Source organism: Dendroctonus ponderosae, unplaced genomic scaffold (assembly GCF_020466585.1).
Source record: "Dendroctonus ponderosae isolate FM_Combo_2020 unplaced genomic scaffold, Dpon_F_20191213v2 Dpon_F_20191213_4, whole genome shotgun sequence".
NCBI lineage: Eukaryota > Metazoa > Arthropoda > Insecta > Coleoptera > Curculionidae > Dendroctonus > Dendroctonus ponderosae.
This window is the reverse complement of record NW_026018611.1, coordinates 1,622,247-1,643,240: the sequence shown is the minus strand read 5'-3', so window position 1 is coordinate 1,643,240 and position 20,994 is coordinate 1,622,247. Positions and strand designations below refer to the sequence as shown.

Sequence of the window (20,994 nt, the reverse complement as noted above, 5' to 3'; positions counted from 1 at the left end):
CAGTTAACTAGATTTGAATTCATTTAAGCGCAGTGCCTGTCGGACATAAGACTTTCACTCGAGTTTCTCGATGGTTTTAAAAAAGAAAAAATCGATCAATAATCGCGGCCTTTAGTAGATATGCAACCGATCTTCCTGGTGCGATAAGAACAGCGGAAAGTTATGCTTTGTCTTCGATCGAATCTGTGTAAAATGATGTCGACTGACTGTGGTGAATTTGCGTTTAGAAAATGCCACGAAGCAAGCAAATTGGAAGCGAGCCAAACATTGAAATAAATGGCGATTTAGCAATTGTTGACATTGAACTTTTCCAAATCAGCCGATTCGATTACCGTTCCCAATTCGATAATTAGCAACAATCGAAGGAAGAAGATGCAATGGCGAATTTGCGGCGCTCTTGGAACAGGAAAACAACAAATGCCTGCGGTGATATTCAAATCGAATAGATGGGCCTTTGTTACTAAATCGTGACGCTCAAGCAGGCATTCGTTTCGAAACCGAATCAACACATTTAAATTAGTAATTTTCATGTTAATTGTGCGCATCTTCCACGTTATATCATCATCATCATCATCAGGGTATTTCATCAAAATTTAATTGCGCGGTGTAAGTTTCGATGCATTGTTTGCGCGCGTTTTGAGGGGTTTTGGGTTCAATTGTTTCCCAAAATGGATTTCAAATCGCGTTATGTCATACACGGTTTTATATATGGCAAATATGCAAATTCCAGCCAACTATGGCAATAATCGCATTTAGATTGTTTAGAAAATAAATGAAAATTAACATTCCGGCCGCGATGAAGAAATCTGTCGAAACGTTTCGTGAGACGGCTATTGTTATGGGAAATGTGCACATTTTCATGGATATCTGCGACACACTGTTGCTGCACATTATCGATTCCATTGACTTTGCAATCAGCTGCCGCTATCTAGGCCTAAAAGTGCCACACTTGCCCGATTGCATAACAGCATTGCTTTTCCATCGTCGATATGACACCAATGGGAAAATTGTCTTCATGATCGTTTCGGCCTAGTCTTCCACTTGGGGCGAAAAATTCGCAGGTTTGCGCTAACGCCCGCTTTAGCAGTGGCAAACTCGATCTGCGCCTTATATGGGCTTATCACGTTGCATATCTTTTAGAGTGAAAGTGAACGCATTGCAGGAAGCCTGCTCTACTAGCGGGCCGAAAAGGGCCTGGGAATATGCCACAAAATGCGCAAAAAATGATTTAATCGAGCCAATGTCGCGATTTGTCTAAGGAAATTGTCGATAATGGGTTTGATGAAAAAGGTCGCGCTTAATCGACTTAACGTTAATTGGTGGAACCACCACTCAGTCTGGCGGATGGAAACCCGCAAATCGTCCCTTTAGCCGATCAGTGGTTAAACCCGACTCGGACAATAGTAAGAGGCATTTGACCTAGACGTTATGCTATTCAACCCAATCAATTCATAATTATTTCAATTGGCCGATTCTAGATCCTGCTTTCAGCCAGTGGACGGCGTTTTTTGCGCAAATCACCCGTGCTTCCGCTTGTCGAGTTCACCTGTTTCGGCCAGCTAAACCAAACTAAAGCAAAAACCCAGAATTTCGTTTTATTCTTCACACACTCAGGTACAGTCTCCCAGCAAAAAACGTGTAAAAACTAGCAAATAACGTCGAAAACCCAACCCCGTCCCCATCCACACAGAGGTGAAAATGCAGTTAAACCAAGCGCTTAATGGGGAAAAATCAGTTTTTTTTAACAACTAGCGAATACTCACTTTCCAAACAACGGGCGTATCCAGCAAAAAATGATAAACAAAAATCGCGCGCAAAACCGCAATGCGACCGGGCAAGACGCGCAAAACCACCGTTAGTAGCTGGTTGTACCGCAAATCGGTAACTGGCCGCGGTGGTTCTTCGCGTGCTTTGCACGCTACCAGACCCAATAGTAGGAGTCCCATCAATTGCACTGTGGTGGTGGCGAATCAGTCTTTATCTATGAGCGAATCCGCACTTTAGTACTCGACTGGAACTAGAGGTGTGCGCTCCAAACGCGCATAGCTGAAGCATGACTCAAATTGCCCAAAAGCTCTAAGTGCATATGGTTGTTAATCGAAAAGCAATAAGTGCGCGGCCTTGCCGCGCCCGGTTTTTTCAGCCACTGAGTGAATGAAGAAAGATCGGGCGATTAAGCTGTAGCGAAAGGTCACAGGAATGAAGAACGGCCCATACAGCCGCAACGTTCCAAAAGAAGAATGGATGGCTAAATCCCACAATTGTGTTTCAACGACCGCAGCTCCGGTTGCGCAAGCCACCCCGATTAGGCAACCGCTTGACAAATTCGCGATCGTCAAGATAATTCGCCTTTTAACATCGGTAAAACGCTCCAGTACCCGGCAATTTCGGCTGGCGCGTGGGCGATTTGCATCTCAATTAAACGCTACAGTCCATTGTTGAAACCCCGTCCCATTAGCGCTTCAATGAGCCAGCGAGTCGCTGAAGAGTGCCCAAACACTCCACAACTACGCTCAATGGTAGATAGTAAGCAGTCTTGAATGAAAAAGTAGATCAATTCGCCTTTAATCAGCGCGCAATGCCAATCTCGCACTGGCCTCGATTGCCCAACTCCTCAATGACCGTCATTAGCAGCAATCCCAAACGCGTTAAAAAAAGTCTGCAGCCGATTTCCGAGCCGGCACCGGGATCTTGAGCAAATCGTCCGTGGAAACTTCCTTGTCCCCCATTTTCTTGATGCCCAAATCCAACTTAGGGGTCGTGGCCCTTTTGGGGGTGGGCGTCTTGGCCAGTTTGGGCGTCTGGGGGGTCCGGGGGCTCAGCAGACCGGCCCCTGGCAGCTTCAGATGCGCTGTGGCCAGTCGGCGCGCCGCTGGCGACATGCTGGCCAGTCGCTCTATCGTCGAACTGTTCGGCCTGGGGGAGGGCCTGGAAAACACCACTGTTCAGTGCGGTTCGTTTGCTGAATGCCTTGAGCCTTACGTGCTAAACTGGCGCCTTTGGGCGTCCAGAGCCCGCTTTTTCTGGTCGCGGTTCTTTTCTCCCACTCTCTCGGCTAGAGCAAAGGCGAGCTGCTCCCTGCGAGGGGGCTCAGACATTTTGAAAGACGGCCCTTTCGACCTGCAAAGGTTTGTGTGAATACACGTGGCGAAGTTTGCGAAGCGTTAAATACCTGGGCAGTGGTGTGTCGCCCCCGTCCAGCCTAAAGGGGGTGCCCTCGATCTCCCCCCAGGTCATCAGGGGGCTTGCCAGCAGGCTGGGGGACGGCGAGGGCGAGCGGATCAACCTAAACCCGCCCACTCGCGGCGTTTCGGGCTTCTGCAGCTCTTTGCCGTCCACTCCTATTTTGCCATCCAAAACCTGGAAAACTGTGGGTTAAAAAACCTCCTCAATGGCCCTCCTGGGGTTACCTTGGCCTGGGTTTTGGCCAGCTCGTTGATGGTTTCCTTGCTCTGCACCTCGTTGAACGGGTTGAGCCTCAGCCTGGTGTTTTCGTAGGTGATCTCCTGCTTGTCCTTGATCAGCTTCAATTCCTCCTCTGCGCTTAACTCGACCCCATCTGGATTGAACATCAAATAGTTCCTGTTCTTGTACCTGCAAAGAGTAGGTAGTCCTGCGTAGTTGCACATTATACAGTTGGAAGCAGCGGGGCTTACCCCCAAGTGTCCAGGTTCAGGGGCTTCTGGACTGGAGCGGCCTGTTGTTGAATGGAGGGCAGCGCCAGCATTTTGCTCTGGCTCTCCTCGCTGCCCTGCTCAACTCCGTATAGATACTTGTACTTTTCCTGGAGTTTCCGCGAGCTGGTCTCAAGGATTTCCTCAAAACTCTCGTTGTCTTGCGACGTGTGCGAGTTGAGGTACTGGTCGAGGCTCAAGGGCTTGGTTGCCGGTTGGCTGGGAATCGCACTGCTTGCAGCTGCGCCTCCATTGGCCTGCGGGATGTCCTCCTCACTGCCGTGCAGGTTGTTGGGGGTTTCAAACGTTGCCGGACTGGGCACTAATAACATTATTTGTCAGGGGGCAACTTCACTCATTGTCGTGCCTCTTACTTCGCTCTGTTGGTGGCCTGCGGCCACTGTACTTCATGTAAAGCTCCCGCAGCCTCACTGTGTCGTTCCTCTCCATCGCGTCCAGGTACTCGTTCTGCGCCTTGATTTTCTCCAGCTCCGGAAAGAAGTCCCTTTGGATGATGTTGGCTATTTCCTGGAACATGGCTTTAAAGCAACCGACTGGTTAGGGGGCGCCAACTCACCTCCACATAGGTCTCCTCCTCCAACACCTGGACTTTGGGTCGCTTCCGTGCGGTTCTGGTGGGCACTTTGAACACGATCTCCTTGTGAATGGTTTCCATCACCTCAATGGCTCTTTGCCCCGGGGTATTTTCCACAGAGTCGCTCATTTTTTGCGATGTTTGCGTGTTATTGTTTTCTGTTGGTCTGTTCAGGTTAGGTTGTGGTTGGCAGCGAGGTTAGGACAGCTGATTGCGGCATTGCCATAGCCGGCGGTCAGTGGGCGCGGCCCGACAGGTTCAACTTACTTGGCCTTGAATTAAATCAAAAAAATTGATTTGATTTAAAAAAAATAATTTTCCGTGGTCTTTAGCGTCCTGACTGGCTCTAAAAGGTTAATTGAAGTTGAGTGAATAGCTGTGAAGTTTGGCTCCTAGATGGCAACTGTCGTTCTAGACAACAGATTTTCTTGGCAGTTGTCAAAGTCGTTCATATACATTTGGTGCTGGTAAATGGTTTTTTGGAATTTGGGGCCTTCAACGTCCAGGTGGGTTCCACGCATTGTTTGCCTATTTATTCTAGACGCGCCCCCTTTATGGCCGCCTTTATTGCCGCCAGATTCGCGGTGTTTCTTTTCGAGCGAGCAAAGAACAAAAAGAGGCTGAGCGAAACAACGGACGATAAATTAGGCCGCCGCTAATAAAACAACAACGCCAACCGTATATAGCGTTTTGTTCGCATAAAAAACCCCCGAAAAAGAAATTATATGGCTCTTGGCCGGCGAACAAACGCGCGGATGTCGCAGTCATATGTCTTTCAATGGCCCCTTACGAGGTGCGAATAAAATGTTTAGAGTTTACTTTAAATCGGGAAATATTCGTTGTATGGAAATTTATGTGCCATGGAGCGAGACAGAAGCAACGCCACATGTGGACAGCATGCAGGGGCGGCCTGCGCGGTTTTTCCCCGTTCGTCTAGTTGGGCTTTTTTCTGTTCGAAAGATGTGCTGATTACACGCACTTCCAGGCCCGGTTTCGGACTTCTTGGCCCTCATCAGCTGGGTTTAGGTGAGTTTAATCGGTTGTTTCTGTTGGTTTTGGGCTGACATAACAATATTTGCGGCAAAGCATCAACATTCTTGGTCCAAATCTCTCTCTAGATATGTTTATAATTACATCGGAACCCTAACGATGCCGAAAGTTTCATTGTCAATGGTACAACAAATTAATAACGAATCAGGCGAAATCAATTTTAAGGCCCACTTGAGCTTTATCAGGCAGTGATTTGCCTCAAGTAGGCAGGAGTAATGCAAAGTTGATAGGATTGAGGGTTCGACGAGAATTCCCAGGCCTGGCGTGCATCAGGTGCTCAAGTACCGCTCTCCAGGTCCTAATTTACGCTTGGTTTGACATTGTTTCTTCGACAGTTGATTAATTGCTCTCTTTGGGCCATAAGAGGGCACAATCCTTTTGCTCTAAAGTTCCTGTTCAAGCTCAATTGCTCTATCTGGGAATATCAGAGCTGCTGCAAGTGCCAAGCTAGAGGAATGTTTGAATGACTTCTGAGCTGAGATGCAGCTCAATGTATCGAGTGTTTGAGTTAAAGAGAAAACATGTTTGATTCTTGCGGATCTTAAGGGTAAATCTTCAATGAGCTGGTTGCATTTTTCGCGTCCGCGCCGTGTGCCACCCTGTATGTTGCCATCAATCACGCGAAATGACACGTGACAAGTCGTCACACGCTCACTTTTAAACGTCTCCCTTGCTAATTAATCATTAGGGAAACATCAAGGCAACTGTGGCGAGATGTTCGTCTTTTTTGCGACGGCCAACATGTCACTTTTTCCCAGATTTATTGCATTTAGATGACCTTTTACCGGGACCTGTTCAATAGTGAAAAAATGACAGACTGATTCGACCAATTGGCTTTCATTCATGGCACGGCACCAGTCGATCGATGAAAAACTGACTGAAAAACAGGAAAAAACTCCCGAAGCCGATATATCCGAAAACATTTTTCAGCAGCTTCAAACGATTTTCGACGGCCAATGACAAATTTATTGAATTTATATTCGTTTATCCGATTGTTTTTGCAGTAAATCTTTTCGAGCGCACTGTTTATGCGGGATTGGTCGGCTTCAAAGAAGACAATATTTTAGCGTTTCTTATTGTTTTGCTTGAATCGCGGAGATTGAGGATATTTTATAAATCACAGCCGCTCCAGGGTGTAGAACAGGCCCCGTCAAAACAGGGCGTTTATCATCTTGAGTGCGATTGATTTGCGCCGCAGCCGCGAGAAAAAATGCGATTTGCTCAATCGGGCCCGTCCAAACTGTCCTCGTTTTATCGTCGAGCTGGCCGCGCAATCGACCTAACACAGACAGGTTGATTTTGACAGGCACGTCTTGATGTCACTGCGACAAGTGTCATCTACGCGCGGTCAACTGTGACAGTTGCTGTTTTAATTTTGACTTTTTTCGCAACTGGGTACGAAAGAAGATGTAATCCACTCATGCCCGAAACACCCGGAAAACTCATCAGTTTCAGGCAACAACCGCAAAAATCCCTTGTGACAATTGGGGCCGTTTTCCTACGACATCCAGGGTGTCCCAAATGCAGGGGCATGCTTGAATTCAAGAAGTTTTAGGGTTGCGTGGTTTTTTTTTGTTGCAAAATCTCATCAAAGCGAAATTTGAATATAATTTTTCCAGCATCAGAGCCGAACTGTAAACATTGTTACAAAGTGCATCGCAAGATGTCTCTTTTCCTGGAAGGGACAATGATAAAGCGGTTCCATATGGGCCCGGCTGACGCCATGTGCAAAGAGAATTTATCAATATCTGGAATGAATCGGCGCCTATTTTTAACGCACTTAATTTTTGGCAGATACGCGTTAAGGAAAAAAATCACCCCGATAACAATTTGTCCTGGATGTGCAACACATCCAGACCGATTTACCCGTGGGCCACATGGTTTAAGGGCCCAATAAATCACCGTATTTTTGTCGCCTTATGGGTCAGTGGGGTGGAGATTGGCTCAAAAACAGCAGGGACAATGTCCGCGCAAAACTATCGATTCGGATGAACTTCGGATCTACGCCCCTGATTTTGTTTCAGGTCGGCTCTCAAGGGTCTGGAAACGTTGTCACAACATAGGTGGGCCTCCGGGCCACCAAACAAAGCGGACACTTGACTCGGTGATTTATTCGCTGTTTACTTTAGTTGACGTAATTTGTCGTAAATTTTACGGGTTAGGCCACTTTTGGGACACTTGTTAGTCGAAGTGAATATATACGGGAGTCGTCTGGAGAATATCTTCGCTTTTTATAGCGCTCAGCCTTTCGAATGGTAAATATGCGGTTTTATGCCCCACTTGGATTTTTAATGTTAAACAAATGCCAAAAAATCGGGCTAGATGAGGGTTTTCCTAAATTGGGTGCCTTTTTCACTGTCCGATTCATCAGATGAAGTGTTTAAAGTTCAGCGATTGATTGCATATTGGACAGTGGAGATCTAATTGCAGGATGGTTGTTTTGTCCTGGGCAGTGGTGAAGAAAAAGAAAAACTTTTTTAGCTACCAGGCTTTCGGCAATTTTTTGTCGCCCTGCTCAACAAAATGAACGTTACAAGCCCGACTGGGCCCCTAGAAAGTGGATAAAATCTGATTGCTTAGAGCGATTTGCTTTCTGTTTGCAGCGTTTTGAGCCCCTGGCAACTGAAAAAAGTTCGGCAGGCTCCTAGTCGAACAAAAAAAACTGTTTTCTGGACCTTAACATCAAACGTTTCAACATAAACGGAAAACCTTGCAACAGCGTTTGAATTTGCCGGGCTCTAGTCTTTACAGGGTGGTCCCAAAAAATCAAATACCTATGGTGTAGAAATACTGAAAAAACTTTTTTGTTCAACGATTTGGCACTGTTTCATTTGCCACCCGGTAGAAAATTTATCGGAACCGCTATTTTTGTTGCAAAAACACCCGTCAACCGAAAAAGAAATGTCCAAAATCACGCTTCTAACAGAATCGAGTTCTCTGATACCTACTATCAGAGAAGTACTAGAAAAATTTGTTTTTTATTATGAAATTCGCTTAGTTGAAGAGAGCACTGAAAGCGCACTGAGTGTAAAGTGAAGATTTTTCCAAAAACTCTGCCAAACTGAAAGTTTTTGACTTTTTTCGGTTTTTTGCAGTGTTCTAAAAAGTCCTTTTCGAGCAAATGGTTAAAAACTCATTATTTTTGACATTAACCATCATACAAACTAGTGGCTGGATTTTTTTGTCACTTTTCCCCGTACCTGCACAAATTTTCGCAATTGAGGCGATTTTTTTCGAAACTGTAGCGATTAAATTCAAACTCCGGTGCCGTAGGCGAAGTCTGTCTTAAATTCACACAAAAAACCGTTTTTCTGTCTTTTCTCCTTAACGCGATTTTTAACTGAAGAAAATCACTCTCGGTGAATTGTTAAGCGCAAGTGGTTGAAGACAATAGGGAAACTTCTGTCGAAAAGTTTGCGAGAAGATCGGAAAAAACAGATAATTTTTGACTCGATTTTAGCTGGATTTTTTAGATAACTTTTCCGAAATCAACACGTATTTTTTCCGAAACTTTAGAAATTTATTCCAAATTTACTGACGCTAAGGAAGGCTCTGCAACATTACCCTTAAACATCAGTTTTCTTCGTTGGCTCCCTAACGAAACCTCTAATCGCGAAAAAAAACAAAATGTTAGCTCGCTTTCCTAAAACGCGAGAGAAATGGAAAAAAATCAGTTGAAAGAATTTGCCAAAAAAACTAATAGTTTTTTCATTTTCAGCATTGCAGCATGTTGAACTAATAGACTTTTTCGGTTAAATCCCTCACAATCTGAAATATTTGCGTCGTTTAATCGTTTTTACGAAAATAGCCACTTTTTTACTGGATTTACGACAATTTTGCGCCCAACTAAATTTAAAAAACCGACACTTTCAATCCTTCACAAACCCGCTGAAGTAATTGCAAGTGAAAAATTCGCTTTTCCCTTCAAGATTTGATCGCTTAAGTGCAATGGGATGGTTAGAACGCGTCACCACCGCAAGTTCGAGCTGAAAACCGCACGCCATCCGAATCGAATCATTTTAATGAAACTTATTTTTCCATTCAGGAACGTGGCAAACATCGGTTCTCTCTCTCGCACCCAACGGGTTCTATAGCTGATGCCCGATGGTCGGCGCGTTGCTACGTTCCAACTTGACACCTCCATCGCTCGAAAAATTCAGTTTTCAGCGTGACAAAGTTCGAAAAAACATTTTTTTGGCAGTTTTCGATTACTTTGCATGTTATTAGAGAACACGCCAACATTCGTTTAGCGACTAGTTTTCAAAAGTAGCCAAAAACTCCAAAAAATTGGCCGCAAACGCATTCTCCAAGCCGCACTTTGTGAGGGTCAAATCTGGACTCTAATGTGGGGGGTCAACTCGAATGTTTAAGATCTGCACTTGATTTAATCGCTTTTACGGAAATAGTCCTTTTTTACTGGATTTATGGCAACTTTGCGCCAAACTAAATTAAAAAACAGACACTTTAAATGCTTCATAAACTTGAGGTCCTGAGGAAGGCGACAATTAATTGCCGAAAGCCTGGCAGCTAAAAAAGTTTTTCTTTTTCTTCACCACTGCCCAGACCGAATTCCCAAGAAAAATCAATCATCCCGCAATTAGTCGATATCGGTCAAGAACCTGAACGTTCTCCCTGAAAGCGTCTTTGGTGCAAGCCAACTTGTCCCTACAACTGACGTCGCCCCTGTCAAATCGTGTAGTTCCTGCTTCAATTCGTTTTTATATTCGGTTTCGCCCTCTACTGAGTAGAAGAGTGGGCGTTCAGAGCCGCTCTGTGGTTCCTACGCTCATTTTTTGCGGTTACTGAGTGATTGAATGTGGGGAATATTTCTGAATTGCAATTTGAGCGCTGTCAATTTGGACGAAGACCGCCTGCACCATCGGGTTTCGTCTCGGATGCTTCTTGGATATTTAAACCGTGGCCAAGCAGCAAAATATAAATTTTCCTTCCAACTTGCGGCCGCATTTTCGAAAGAGAATCCTCTTGCGCTTTGCCTTGATTTAGAAAAGCGTGTGCAATTGAGCAAATGCCGGAAAAAGCTGCGTATGATCAAAAGCAAAACTTGTCTGTGGTTCAGAACGTCGATGGACGCCCATTGCAGGCATGGCGCTGATAACAACGCAACCACCATCGACATACTAACTTTCCTGGTCGGTTTTCTAAATGATCGGCGACGATAGGACCATAATCAACCACCGTCCTTGCTGGGAATGCGACTTTGATGGCACAGTTTGCTGCCAAATTTTGCTTAATGAACTCGTTTCAATCGAGTCGATCCACAGCCTCCTCAGCGTCTCCTCCCACTCACTGGCGCGCTCGAAAATTAGAACATAAATCACCATCTAATCGTTTGTTTATAGAGCGCGGGTTATTTTGCTAAGCGAAATGGCAACTTGTGTCAATCGTCGAAGTACCTTTTCAAAGTAACACCGAGTATTTCGGGCCGGTGTCACTCAGAAATACACCCGGATAATTCGAAACCCATTAAGCAGCGATTTTCGCTTCGAATGCGACTCAATCTGTCGGTTTCACTGCATGACTGATGGCACTCTCGATTTGAGACGACTTTGGTTTTTTCTGGTTGTTCGCATTGTGGCCTGCTCGATTTCGGATCGGATTTGACACCTGTCACATTTGCCATTGCATCTCTAATAGGTGGGTACTGCTGTCTAATTTCCCAGTAAATGGGCTGCTGAATAGACACCAGTAGAGTATCGAGTTACTGTCCCCGTAATCTATCATTTGCCCACCCTGTTTCGACAAACAACTTCCCTAATGACACCGTTTGGGTCGTACATTATTTTTTTATGGTTCGCATGGAGCGTTGTCGATGGCACTGACAGACGAATTGATGGCTCTCGGGCATGCTGCATTTGGGTGGGCGGGTTTCGTCGCCCAAGATGCGGAAATAAAACTGCAAAAATTGCTACACGTAATGGTTTTAATAAATAAATAAATTCCCACCGTAACTCGGCTATGTGATTGGCTTACGCACTATTTTTGGCACTGTCTAAGGCGATTGTTCTAGAAACTAGTAACACAGAAAATGTACATTTTTCATCCACCTACGGGAAGCTGGGGAACGAACGCGTCTACAAACATGGTTCATTCCGCACCACCCTGTAGGTTAGCAGCTAAGTTTGAACCGCTGAAAACTACGTGTTAACCGTGTTCTATACATAATACTTCTTTGGTTGCGAGTATTTGGTGTCTATTAAGGCACAGGGATTGGATACTTTTGGTTGGTTTTAAGGCACTTTGGTTTAAATGGCGCACCCTGTAGAATGGGTGAAACCCCCGGTTGTAAATGTTTGTCTATTGGTCAGAATGTCGATGGGCCGCTTGTACAGGGTGGTCCTCTACTAATGCCACAAAACCAATGCGCTTCAGGCCAATTTGTTTTCTCTGAAAGTTCGTAGTTTCGGAGCTATAGGGTGTCACAGTGTCATTTCCTTTCATAACGTTTCGGCGAGACAACAGCGCCATCATCAGATTTAAAATCTATACAAACTTATAATTGGGAAATATTAGATTCTTTTAGGTCTTTGCTGTCTTGAAACCTCAAATTTGTTCGAATTATTGTCGACATTTGCCTGCGCAGCAAGCGTATAATACCGATATCGACTAATTGCAGGATGGTTGATTTTTCTTGGGAATTGCGTTTGGGCAGTGGTGAAGAAAACGAAAAACTTTTTTAGCTACCAGAATTTCGGCAATTAATTGTCGCCTTCCCCAGGGCCTCAAGTTTATGAAGCATTTAAAGTGTCTGTTTTTTTAATTTAATTTGGCGCAAAGTTGCCATAAATCCAGTAAAAAAGCGACTATTTCCGTAAAAACTATTAAATCAAATGCAGATCTTAAACATTCGAGTTGGCCACCCACATTAGAGCCCAGATTTGACCCTCACAAAGTGTGGTTTGGATAATGCGTTTGCGCCCAATTTTTTGGAGTTTTTGACTACTTTTCAAAACTAGTCCCTAAACGAATGTGGGCGTGTTCTCTAATAAGATGAAAAGTAATCGAAAACTGGCAAAAAATGCTTTTTCGAACATTGTCACGCTGAAAACTGAATTATTTCCAGCGAGGGAGGTGTCAAGTTGGAACGTAGCAACGCGCCGACCATCGGGCATCTCCTATAGACCCCGTTGGGTGCGAGAGAGAGAACCGATGTTTGCCACGTTCCTGAATGGGAAAATGAGTTTCATTAAAATGATTCGATTTCGATGGTGTGCGGTTTTTAGATTGAACTTGTGATGGTGATGCGTTCTAAGCATCCCATTGCACTTAAGCGATCAAATCCTGAAGGAAAAAGCGAATTTTTCACTTGCAATTACTTCAGCGGGTTTGTGAAGGATTTAAAGTGTCGATTTTTTTAATTTAGTTGGGTGCAAAGTTGCCGTAAATCCAGTAAAAAAGTGGCGCTATTTCCGTAAAAGCGATTAAACGGCGCAAATATTTCAGATTGGGAGGGATTTAACCGAAAAAGTCTATTAGTTCAACATGCAACAACAAATGTGGAAAATGAAAAAAATTATTAGTTTTTTGGCAAATTCTTTCAACTCAATTTTTCCCATTTTCCCTCGCGTTTTGGGACATTTTGTTTTTTTCGCGATTAGAGGTTTCGTTAGGGAGCAAACGAAGAAAAACTGATGTTTAAAGGCAATGTTGCAGAGCCTTCCTTAGCGTCAGTAAATTTGAAATAAATCTCTAAAGTTTTGGAAAAAATACGTGTTGATTTCGGAAAAGTCATGTAAAAAATCCAGCTAAAATCGAGTCAAAAATTATCTGTTTTTTTTTCGATCTTCTCGCAAACTTTTCGACAGAAATTTTCCTATTGTCTTCAACCACATGGGCTTAACAATTCATCGAAAGTGATGCTCTTCAGTTAAAAATCGCGTTAAGGAGAAAAGACAGAAAAACGATATTTTTGTGTGAATTTAAGACAGACTTTGCCTACAGCTACGGAGTTCGAATTGAATCGCTAGTTTCGAAAAAAATCGCCTCAATTGCGAAAATTTGTGCAGATACGGGGAAAAGTGAAATTCAGCTACTAGTTTGTATGATGGTTAATGTAAAAAATAATGAGTTTTTTGACCATTTGCTCGAAACGAACTTTTTAGAACACTGCAAAAAAACGAAAAAAAGTCAAAAAGTTTCAGCTTGGCAGAGTTTTTGGAAAAATGTTCACTTTACACTCAGCGCGCTTCCAGTGCTCTCTTCAACTAAGCGAACTCGACATTTATAACAAAAAACAAAATTTTCTAGTACTTCTCCTATGCCAACAGATTTTCCGCAAAAGACTCTCTAAACTCCACCGTCTGACTGATTAGCTCACGCAAAGTGCAAAAAAACAGTCGCCTCGTTTGTTGGGCGCGCCTTCTACACTGCTCAACCAAATCAGCGTGACCCTCACGAATTTGGACCAACTTTGCAACTGAATAAATCTGATTGCTTAGAGCGATTGCGATTTTGTTTGAAGCGTGATTTTGGGCATTTTTTTTTTCGATTAACGGGTGTTTTTGCAACAAAAGTAGTGGTTCAGATAAATTTTCTACCGGGTGGCAAATGAAACAGTGCCAAATCGTTGGACAAAAAAGTTTTTCAGTATTTCTACACCACAGGGATTTGATTTTTTGAGACCACCCTGTAAAGAATAGAGTTGCCCGGAAAATGCAAACACTGTTGCAAGCTTTTCCGTTTATGTTGAAACGTTTGATGTTACGATCTTCGACATTTGCCTGCGCAGCAAATGTAGACAATAATTCGAACAAATTTGAGATTTCAAAACAGCAAAGACCTAAAAGAGTCTAATATTTCCCAATTATGAGTTTGTATGGATTTTAAATCTGATGATGGCGCTGTTGTCTCGCCGAAACGTTATATGACATAAACGATATGAACATTTTTATATCCCAGGAAAGAAAAATACAATGACTATTACACGCAGTGAGACAAATAAATCAAAATTTCGTATTTCTACCTAAACAATAGAGTGCGTTTGTCTCATTAGTAGAGGACCACCCTGTATACCTAGCGGAGTCGAATTGGCCACAACTTGTAGGTGAGAAATCAAGCAAGCGAAAGTGACATTGACAACAATCGCTCGGCCCCCTAGTTGACACTGACATTGACATTGACGTGCGCACTATCGCGGCGCAAAATCGTAGCCACTTTGATGGGCACTGGTCAGGGTTGCCGATCGGAAATTTCCATTATTGTAAAAGCCCTGATAGCCGCCGTACATGCCGCGACCGAAATTGGCAGGTCGCATCGACTTGTCATTGGTGTAGACCGCATTGTAGTTGTGCAGAATGTTGTGCGGATGGTAGACGGGGCCGTAGTTGCAAATTTCCGCCGAGTAGGGCTGGGCGATCGGGCTGAGGCCGGCACTGAGTATGTTGGACTGGAGCAGCGCAGGGCTGGCCGTCTGATTGGTCGGCTGGTACCGGTTCTGGAAGATCATCGAGGGGTGGGGATTGTGCAGCGCGTCCGATTGGTGGGTTTGGGTCGGTGCCGCGTGCTCAGCGCCCTCATCATCTGCAACGGAATGTCGGATTATTTCGGGCCCTGAATGGTTTCGTAAACAACTGGTTCTGGCTTGTTTACTCGACTGACTGATCGGAGCAAAACCAACGAAAAAGTGAGACCAAACGGGCGTCCGCACTGTAAACACCGCTCGGTAATGATCTTTGAGGGGAGCCGTAAAAAAGCGACGGTTCGCGAGTTAGTTAGTTTAACTGTCAGTTACTTTAACTGTCGATTTTGACAGGTTAATTTCGAGATCTAGACGAGATGGGCGCGATCTCAAAGTGTGTTTAGATTGCTGTAATTGCCAGCTGGAATTTTACGACGATCTTGGCTGCCGCTTCTAAGCATCCATGCATTTTTTCCCAGTTTCCATAAACAAAAGCCAGCAGGAGGCCGGCTGGGGATCGCAAATGGCCCCTTTAACTTCAGTCGGGCTGATCTGGTGGCAACGACGCCTACTAGACTTGAACTGCAACCGAGCCAAAAAACTGCCGGAGGTATTTTGAGGGCGGCCTCCTGCGATAACACATTAGTTGGACGTTTTATTGTTTATTAGGGCGGCATAAACACGCCGGGCACCGGCCCGCTCGTAACTTTCCGGTTCCGCTTTGAAATCGAATAAAATCGATTTTTTCTCGAAAACAAAACATTAACCGTCACTGTTTACACGAAATTTCCTCTAACTGAGCTCGAAATTGGCTGCATCCAATGAAATAATTACGCTTCGAATTGTACACAAAGGCGAATTTACGATTGCGGAGTTATTTTCGAAGTTATATACAGGGTGGTTCAGAATTGGCATCACTCCTCTGGAGGTGTTCTCTGGGGGTGACTTGGGAGTACAGAAAAAATAGTTAAAAAAATTATTAAAAACTGAGAAATTTGCAAAAAACTATATTAGTGCCCTCCCAGTTAAGGGCTTAATGTCTTTAAATCTCCCTAAAGAAGAGGAAATTGCGCGCTTTTCGAGACGAAGCCCATTTCGTACAATCTCCGAGCACAAAGCGACGCATTGTCGACATCCGTTCCTTTCAAAGCCACAGTCTTTATTGAATTAGCCTTATTTTCCCGTACAAATCTGTACAGGGTGATTGATATTTAACCCCATTCTTCTCAAGGCTTTATTTAGAAGAACCCCCAAATTGTTTGTGTCATTCAACCCCATTGATTTTAGAACAGTTTTTAATTTCCTGGTACATGTGAGCAATTTTCACCAAATTCATCCACTCTCCCCTAAGTAAACGAGAAAACTCCCCATGCTTGTCATTATGGTGTGACCAAATGTTGCGCGAACGGGTTGTCAGTGGCTGCAGTGTTTTTCGAAAAATCGCCAATTAATTGCCAGTTACYCAAAAAAACTGATCAGGTTCAATAACTAGACTGTCTTGGCTCGCGTTTTTCACAATTTTCTCCGCCGGATCCAACGTTTTTCTCAGTTAAAGCGCGATTTGAAAACTGACGTTTTTTTGACACTAGAGGTTATGCGTGTGTTGAATGTTGGAAAAGAGCGCCCGCACAATTGACTTGATTTGTTCCGCGCTTAATCAATCCTCGCATCATCAGTACCCAGAGTTTCGGCGCTGTTTTTGCTGTTGTTGGTTCCGTGAAAGTAGTGAAATGACGTTGACGCATTTATTCCAGTTAACTGCAGTCATGGATGCTCAGGTTTGCTGCACTGGTGAGTTCAAACCATTTCTCACTTAGTCAAATGTAAACGTTGTCGCTTTTTGCCCGATATTTTAATAGTACAAACCTGCCTGTAAAAATTCATAACTTGCAAACTTCGGCTTGCTGTAAATGTGGATTAGTTTTGCTAAAAAAAAGAGTTGGAAATGTCATTCAACCCCATTGATTTTAGAACATTTTTAATTTCTTGGTGCCTTTTGCAACAAATTCAACCACTCTCCCATAAATAAACGAGAAAACTCCCGATGCTTGTCATTGCGGTGTGACCAAATGTTCCGTGAACGGGTTGTCAGTCGCTGCAGTATTTTTCGAAAAATTACTAATTAAATGCCAGTTACTCAGAAAAATTGATCAGGAACAATAACTAGACTGTCTTGGCTCGCGTTTTTCACAATTTTCTCCGCCGGATCCAATGTTTTTCTCAGTTAAAGCGCGWTTTAAAAACTGACGTTTTTTTGACACTTCAGGTCATGTTTGTGATCAACGTCGAAAATGCAAAAATGGCTTGATTTGTTCCGCGCTTAATCGATCCGTTACATCACCAGTGCACATATTAGTTTATGTTGTTTATGTGATAATAGAACAATGAGATGGGAGTTCCTGTTTGGATTAACGCCGTTCATCGATCATTCGAGTAWTTTGTTCCAAAAATTCGCAAATTTTGCATCTCACTTACATTCTGGAACGCGGCTCGCATCGGTTATCTCACTCGCACACATAGGAACCCATGACCGCGGCAATAAAGCTGACGGCTACTACGTTCCCACTTTACGCCTTTGCGCCTCAAAACATAGCTTTCGGGCATCTTTGGACAATGGAAATTCCATATGCAAGCCATGCGAGTGCAAACGCACCTTAATCTCATTTTTGAACACTGCAAAAGCCTCGAACGTTTTCACGGAACTTGCCCTTCTTTGTATATGTATGTCAAGTGTCAACGTCGCGATTGGCGCGCTCCAACTCAAAAATCGATGGGTTTGCAACCGAGGCGGCGGACAAACGATGCTGACGCAGGCCTAATCACGAAACGTCGGGGCTAATTGGGCGGTTCAGACCCTCTTAGTAGGCACTAACTATCTCACCTTTGGTGCCGCAACTGTTTGGGGTTGATCGGGACGTAGTTCGTTGGCGCTGCTGATTGGACGGACTGGACACTTCGGGTGATCTGCAACAGAAAAAATCAGCTAAATCCAATTAGCAATCACGCTCAATTGGGGCGAAATCGGGCGAATCGGCGGGCCCATCCATCCAGCCAAGTGGCAATTAGGACATGAGCATGTATTCGAAAAATGCCGTAACAAACCGTCTACGAAAAGGGAGTCATTTGTAAGGGGGCCGTCGGGTGTCGGAAGAAGATCGATGCGACTGAATAGTTGAGGGTTATTAATCCCGCCTTGGCAKCCACCACCCGAAATAGATCCGGCTTTGCTGGATAAAGGCGGAAAGTGTGATCGCAAATTAGTCGCCTGAATCGGTGCAAGATTTTTCTGAAATCCMAACAGCGCAGTTTTCGAGTGGAATGAAAGGTTTTTCAATCACCGTTTGGTCAGCTATGCACCATGTTCCCCTGCGGCAAATCTCGTAGGGRAACCTTGGGCAAAACGGGACCAATGGTAGATAGATCAAGTGTTGACTGTCGTGCCTATTGAAAAATGAATAAAAGGGGGCGCCAAGTCCGAAATAAACGGTGCCGTCGGCTTCGGCCACAATTCATGTCCCGAAACGGCTTCCGCCACAGATTTAAGGCGACGCTTCGGCTTAAATTTGTCACATCAGCTTCACTCTCGGCGAGTTTACGATCAAATTAAGTGAAAATATTCGAAAACCCGCTGAAGTTTATGGGAGGCTTTTGCAATTAAGGGGTCGTGCGCTTCGAATTAAACCACCGTTTCCATGTCACTGTTCCCGACAGTTTGACGTTCTTCATGTTGCTGGCTGACGTTTAAACGCTCCTAAGAGCGGGTCGATTCTTTTGCTTTGCTTGCACGACACTGTTCTGCGTCCACAAATTGGTTCAGTTCAGTCGTTTTTCCTTAGCGGCTCTACGCCACTGAGGCCGGTAAATTAATTATAAAATTCCCGCTCCTTTCCAGGGAATCATTAAGCGACTTGATTGCGGCCCATTCAATTGGCCCAATGTGGAAAACAGTCCATAAACAAATAAATAACTGTCTTATCGCTGTGCAAACAGCAACACGGGGGATTAGTGGGGCTTTGCCTTCACTTATTACAGTGGTTTGGGCCCCAAAGTGGTGCAGTTTTTCCACTCATCTTAGCAAGTAGGTCTTGTACATTTTTTTGCGTTTGGCACTGTGGATCAAAATCGCATAAAACTGATTTTTCCAGTCAGGAGCGTAGCTGGCCTCGGAGGTCTCTCTCGCACTCATAGGAGTGCCGATGGCCTGCCGGTTGCTACGTTCGGACTTGATACCTTCACGCCTTAAAATGTTTTAGTAGCGATTTTCAATAACGATTGCACCGCAGTGGAGAAACGTCAAAAGTCAGTGGAAACATCTGGACATGAAAACCCAGTTAATTTTGTTTGGTTTTCCACGTAAAACCGCGCAGAAATTAGGGTCGATTTTAGGATTTTTGGCTATTCGGGCATCATCGGTAGGGATTTGGTCTGGACGTTTCGCTTGCGCGCATCATTGGCATCTTCAGGCTGGCGTGCGCCGCCCAAAGTTTAGTAGTAGAAGCCATCATGCTCGGTTTAAGTCTATCAATTAATAACCGTTAGAAAGCAGACAGAGACAGTGACTATCTTCTGATAGACGCGAATAATTGTCTTGAGCCTGTTGACATTTTATGAGCAGTTTAGTGCTTGTCACGGTCTACTGACAGCTGTCGGGTTAACGATGGTTGTGTTTCGAGGCTATTTTCGGCCCGGTGATCTATAGAGTGTCTCCAAAATGGAGCATTTACGAAGCAGAGAATGTGGGTCGCTCGGTAATTGTTCAGCTTAATTATCAGAGAATAATTGTCAGTAAATAGTCGCTGCATACAACCATAATTGCGCCTCGGAGCTCAGTTTCTCGGTCCAAAACGCGAGAAATAAATTGATTTCTCGCTGCCAATGCGCCGCAAAGCGTCCAAAGTTGCAAAAACAAACCGAATCGCAGTGGGACACTCATCATGTGTCAGTTTTCTCAATACCCAAATTGAGAAAGCAATAGACTGATCACTGAATTTGCCCCAAAACTATGACAAAATGCTATATATTTCGAAGGCATCAATTTTTTGCGGCAAATCGCCATCGAAAAGCGCAAAAGTTACCCGGAAGTTCTTGATTTCTCAATACAAAAGTAAGATAAGTTTACCCGTTTCTCAACTAGTCTTTCACAATAGCGAAAATGAACAGCGCCCCAGTGAGGCACTGATAATTAGACGTTTTGACTCAGAATTTTATTTCTCAGTACTTAATTTGAAAAACTACGTGATTTCTCACCGGATTTTCCAAAAAAAATCGCTCGGGCGAACAATTTATAGTATAATTTCTCAATCCAAAGCGAGAGAAACAAGTAATTTTCTCAATAAAACTACTCTAAAATTGCGAAAATGGACAGTTTCTAAGTGAAATACTAATAATCAGACGTTTTCACTAAAAATTTCTCATTTGATTTTAGATTTCTCAATACTCAAATTGAAAAACCGCTCAATTTCTTACTGGATGGGCCCAAAAAAATCACTCGAAGGCGACGATTATTTCGCCGAGAAATTTCTCAATCCGCAAGCGATAACAATTACTTTTCTCAATCCAAAACGAGAAAAATAAGTCAGTTTCTAACGAAAAATCCGCACAAAAGTTGCGAAAATGCAACCGGGGAATGCAACGATCAGGTGGAAAATGTTCTTGAGGTTTCAACGTTACAACAATATTTAATTTTTTCTCGCGCATAAATTATTTCATTTACACGAATATTTGTAAAAGTATGTCATTTTGGTGCTGAATAAGCTGATTTTGTCGTAGTTCAGAACAGTGATGCAAGATCGGTAAGATTAAAATCCCCAGATGGTCACTTAAAAAACCCCTAGATTTGCAAAAAAATATAAATAAAAATGTCTAATAAAAAATGGTAAGTGAAGCTAAAACTTTTATTGAAAACCGTATATTGCAAAATTTTAAAAATGCAAAAAAATGTAGCTCATAATTTTGCTTCAATTTGTATTCTTCTTATTTATTCTTTAAATTTAAACGAAAAATGTTTAAAATCCTTTTTTTTGGCCTGAGAAAAATCCCTAGATCTAGGGAAAAATTCCCTTGTATGGCATCACTGGTTCAGAACTCGACTAGGGTTCGAGATGCAACTTTTTCTGGAAAACTACCCTGATCTTCCACGGATGATGGTCTTGACCTTTTTTTTAATTTCGAAAGTGTATTAGTGGTCATTTTAATGGTATGTAAAGGCTCCTTTAAAATGCAGGGTTGCAGGTTAACAAGGTGCTGAATTAGTGATGAGA

General features: G+C 43.7%; 3 protein-coding genes across 3 annotated transcripts in view; all 3 read right to left on the bottom strand.

Moving 5' to 3' along the window:
* The window catches only part of LOC109543052 (glucose dehydrogenase [FAD, quinone]), a 14,427-nt gene extending 12,577 nt beyond the window's left edge, over positions 1-1,850 (bottom strand). The window contains exon 1 of the mRNA XM_019912573.2: positions 1,764-1,850. The gene's annotated coding sequence lies outside the window, so the exon portion shown is untranslated. The remainder of the gene's footprint in view (positions 1-1,763) is intronic.
* On the bottom strand, positions 1,580-4,520 carry LOC109543016 (splicing factor ESS-2 homolog). The gene is made up of 7 exons (XM_019912524.2): positions 4,252-4,520; positions 4,049-4,202; positions 3,657-3,996; positions 3,411-3,594; positions 3,173-3,360; positions 2,983-3,120; positions 1,580-2,928 (listed from the first exon to the last, which is right to left on the bottom strand). The coding sequence occupies exons 1-7, from the start codon at positions 4,396-4,398 to the stop codon at positions 2,649-2,651; spliced, it is 1,431 nt and encodes a 476-aa protein (XP_019768083.2). The 5' UTR covers positions 4,399-4,520; the 3' UTR covers positions 1,580-2,648.
* Positions 4,521-14,176: 9,656 nt separating this feature from the next.
* Positions 14,177-20,994, bottom strand: part of LOC109543012 (T-box transcription factor TBX10) — a 16,958-nt gene continuing 10,140 nt past the window's right edge. The window contains exons 8-9 of the mRNA XM_019912520.2: positions 17,616-17,698; positions 14,177-14,856 (exon numbers count right to left, since the gene is read on the bottom strand). Of these exons, the coding sequence (XP_019768079.2) occupies positions 14,465-14,856; positions 17,616-17,698 (475 nt within the window). The 3' untranslated portion in view covers positions 14,177-14,464. The remainder of the gene's footprint in view (positions 14,857-17,615; positions 17,699-20,994) is intronic.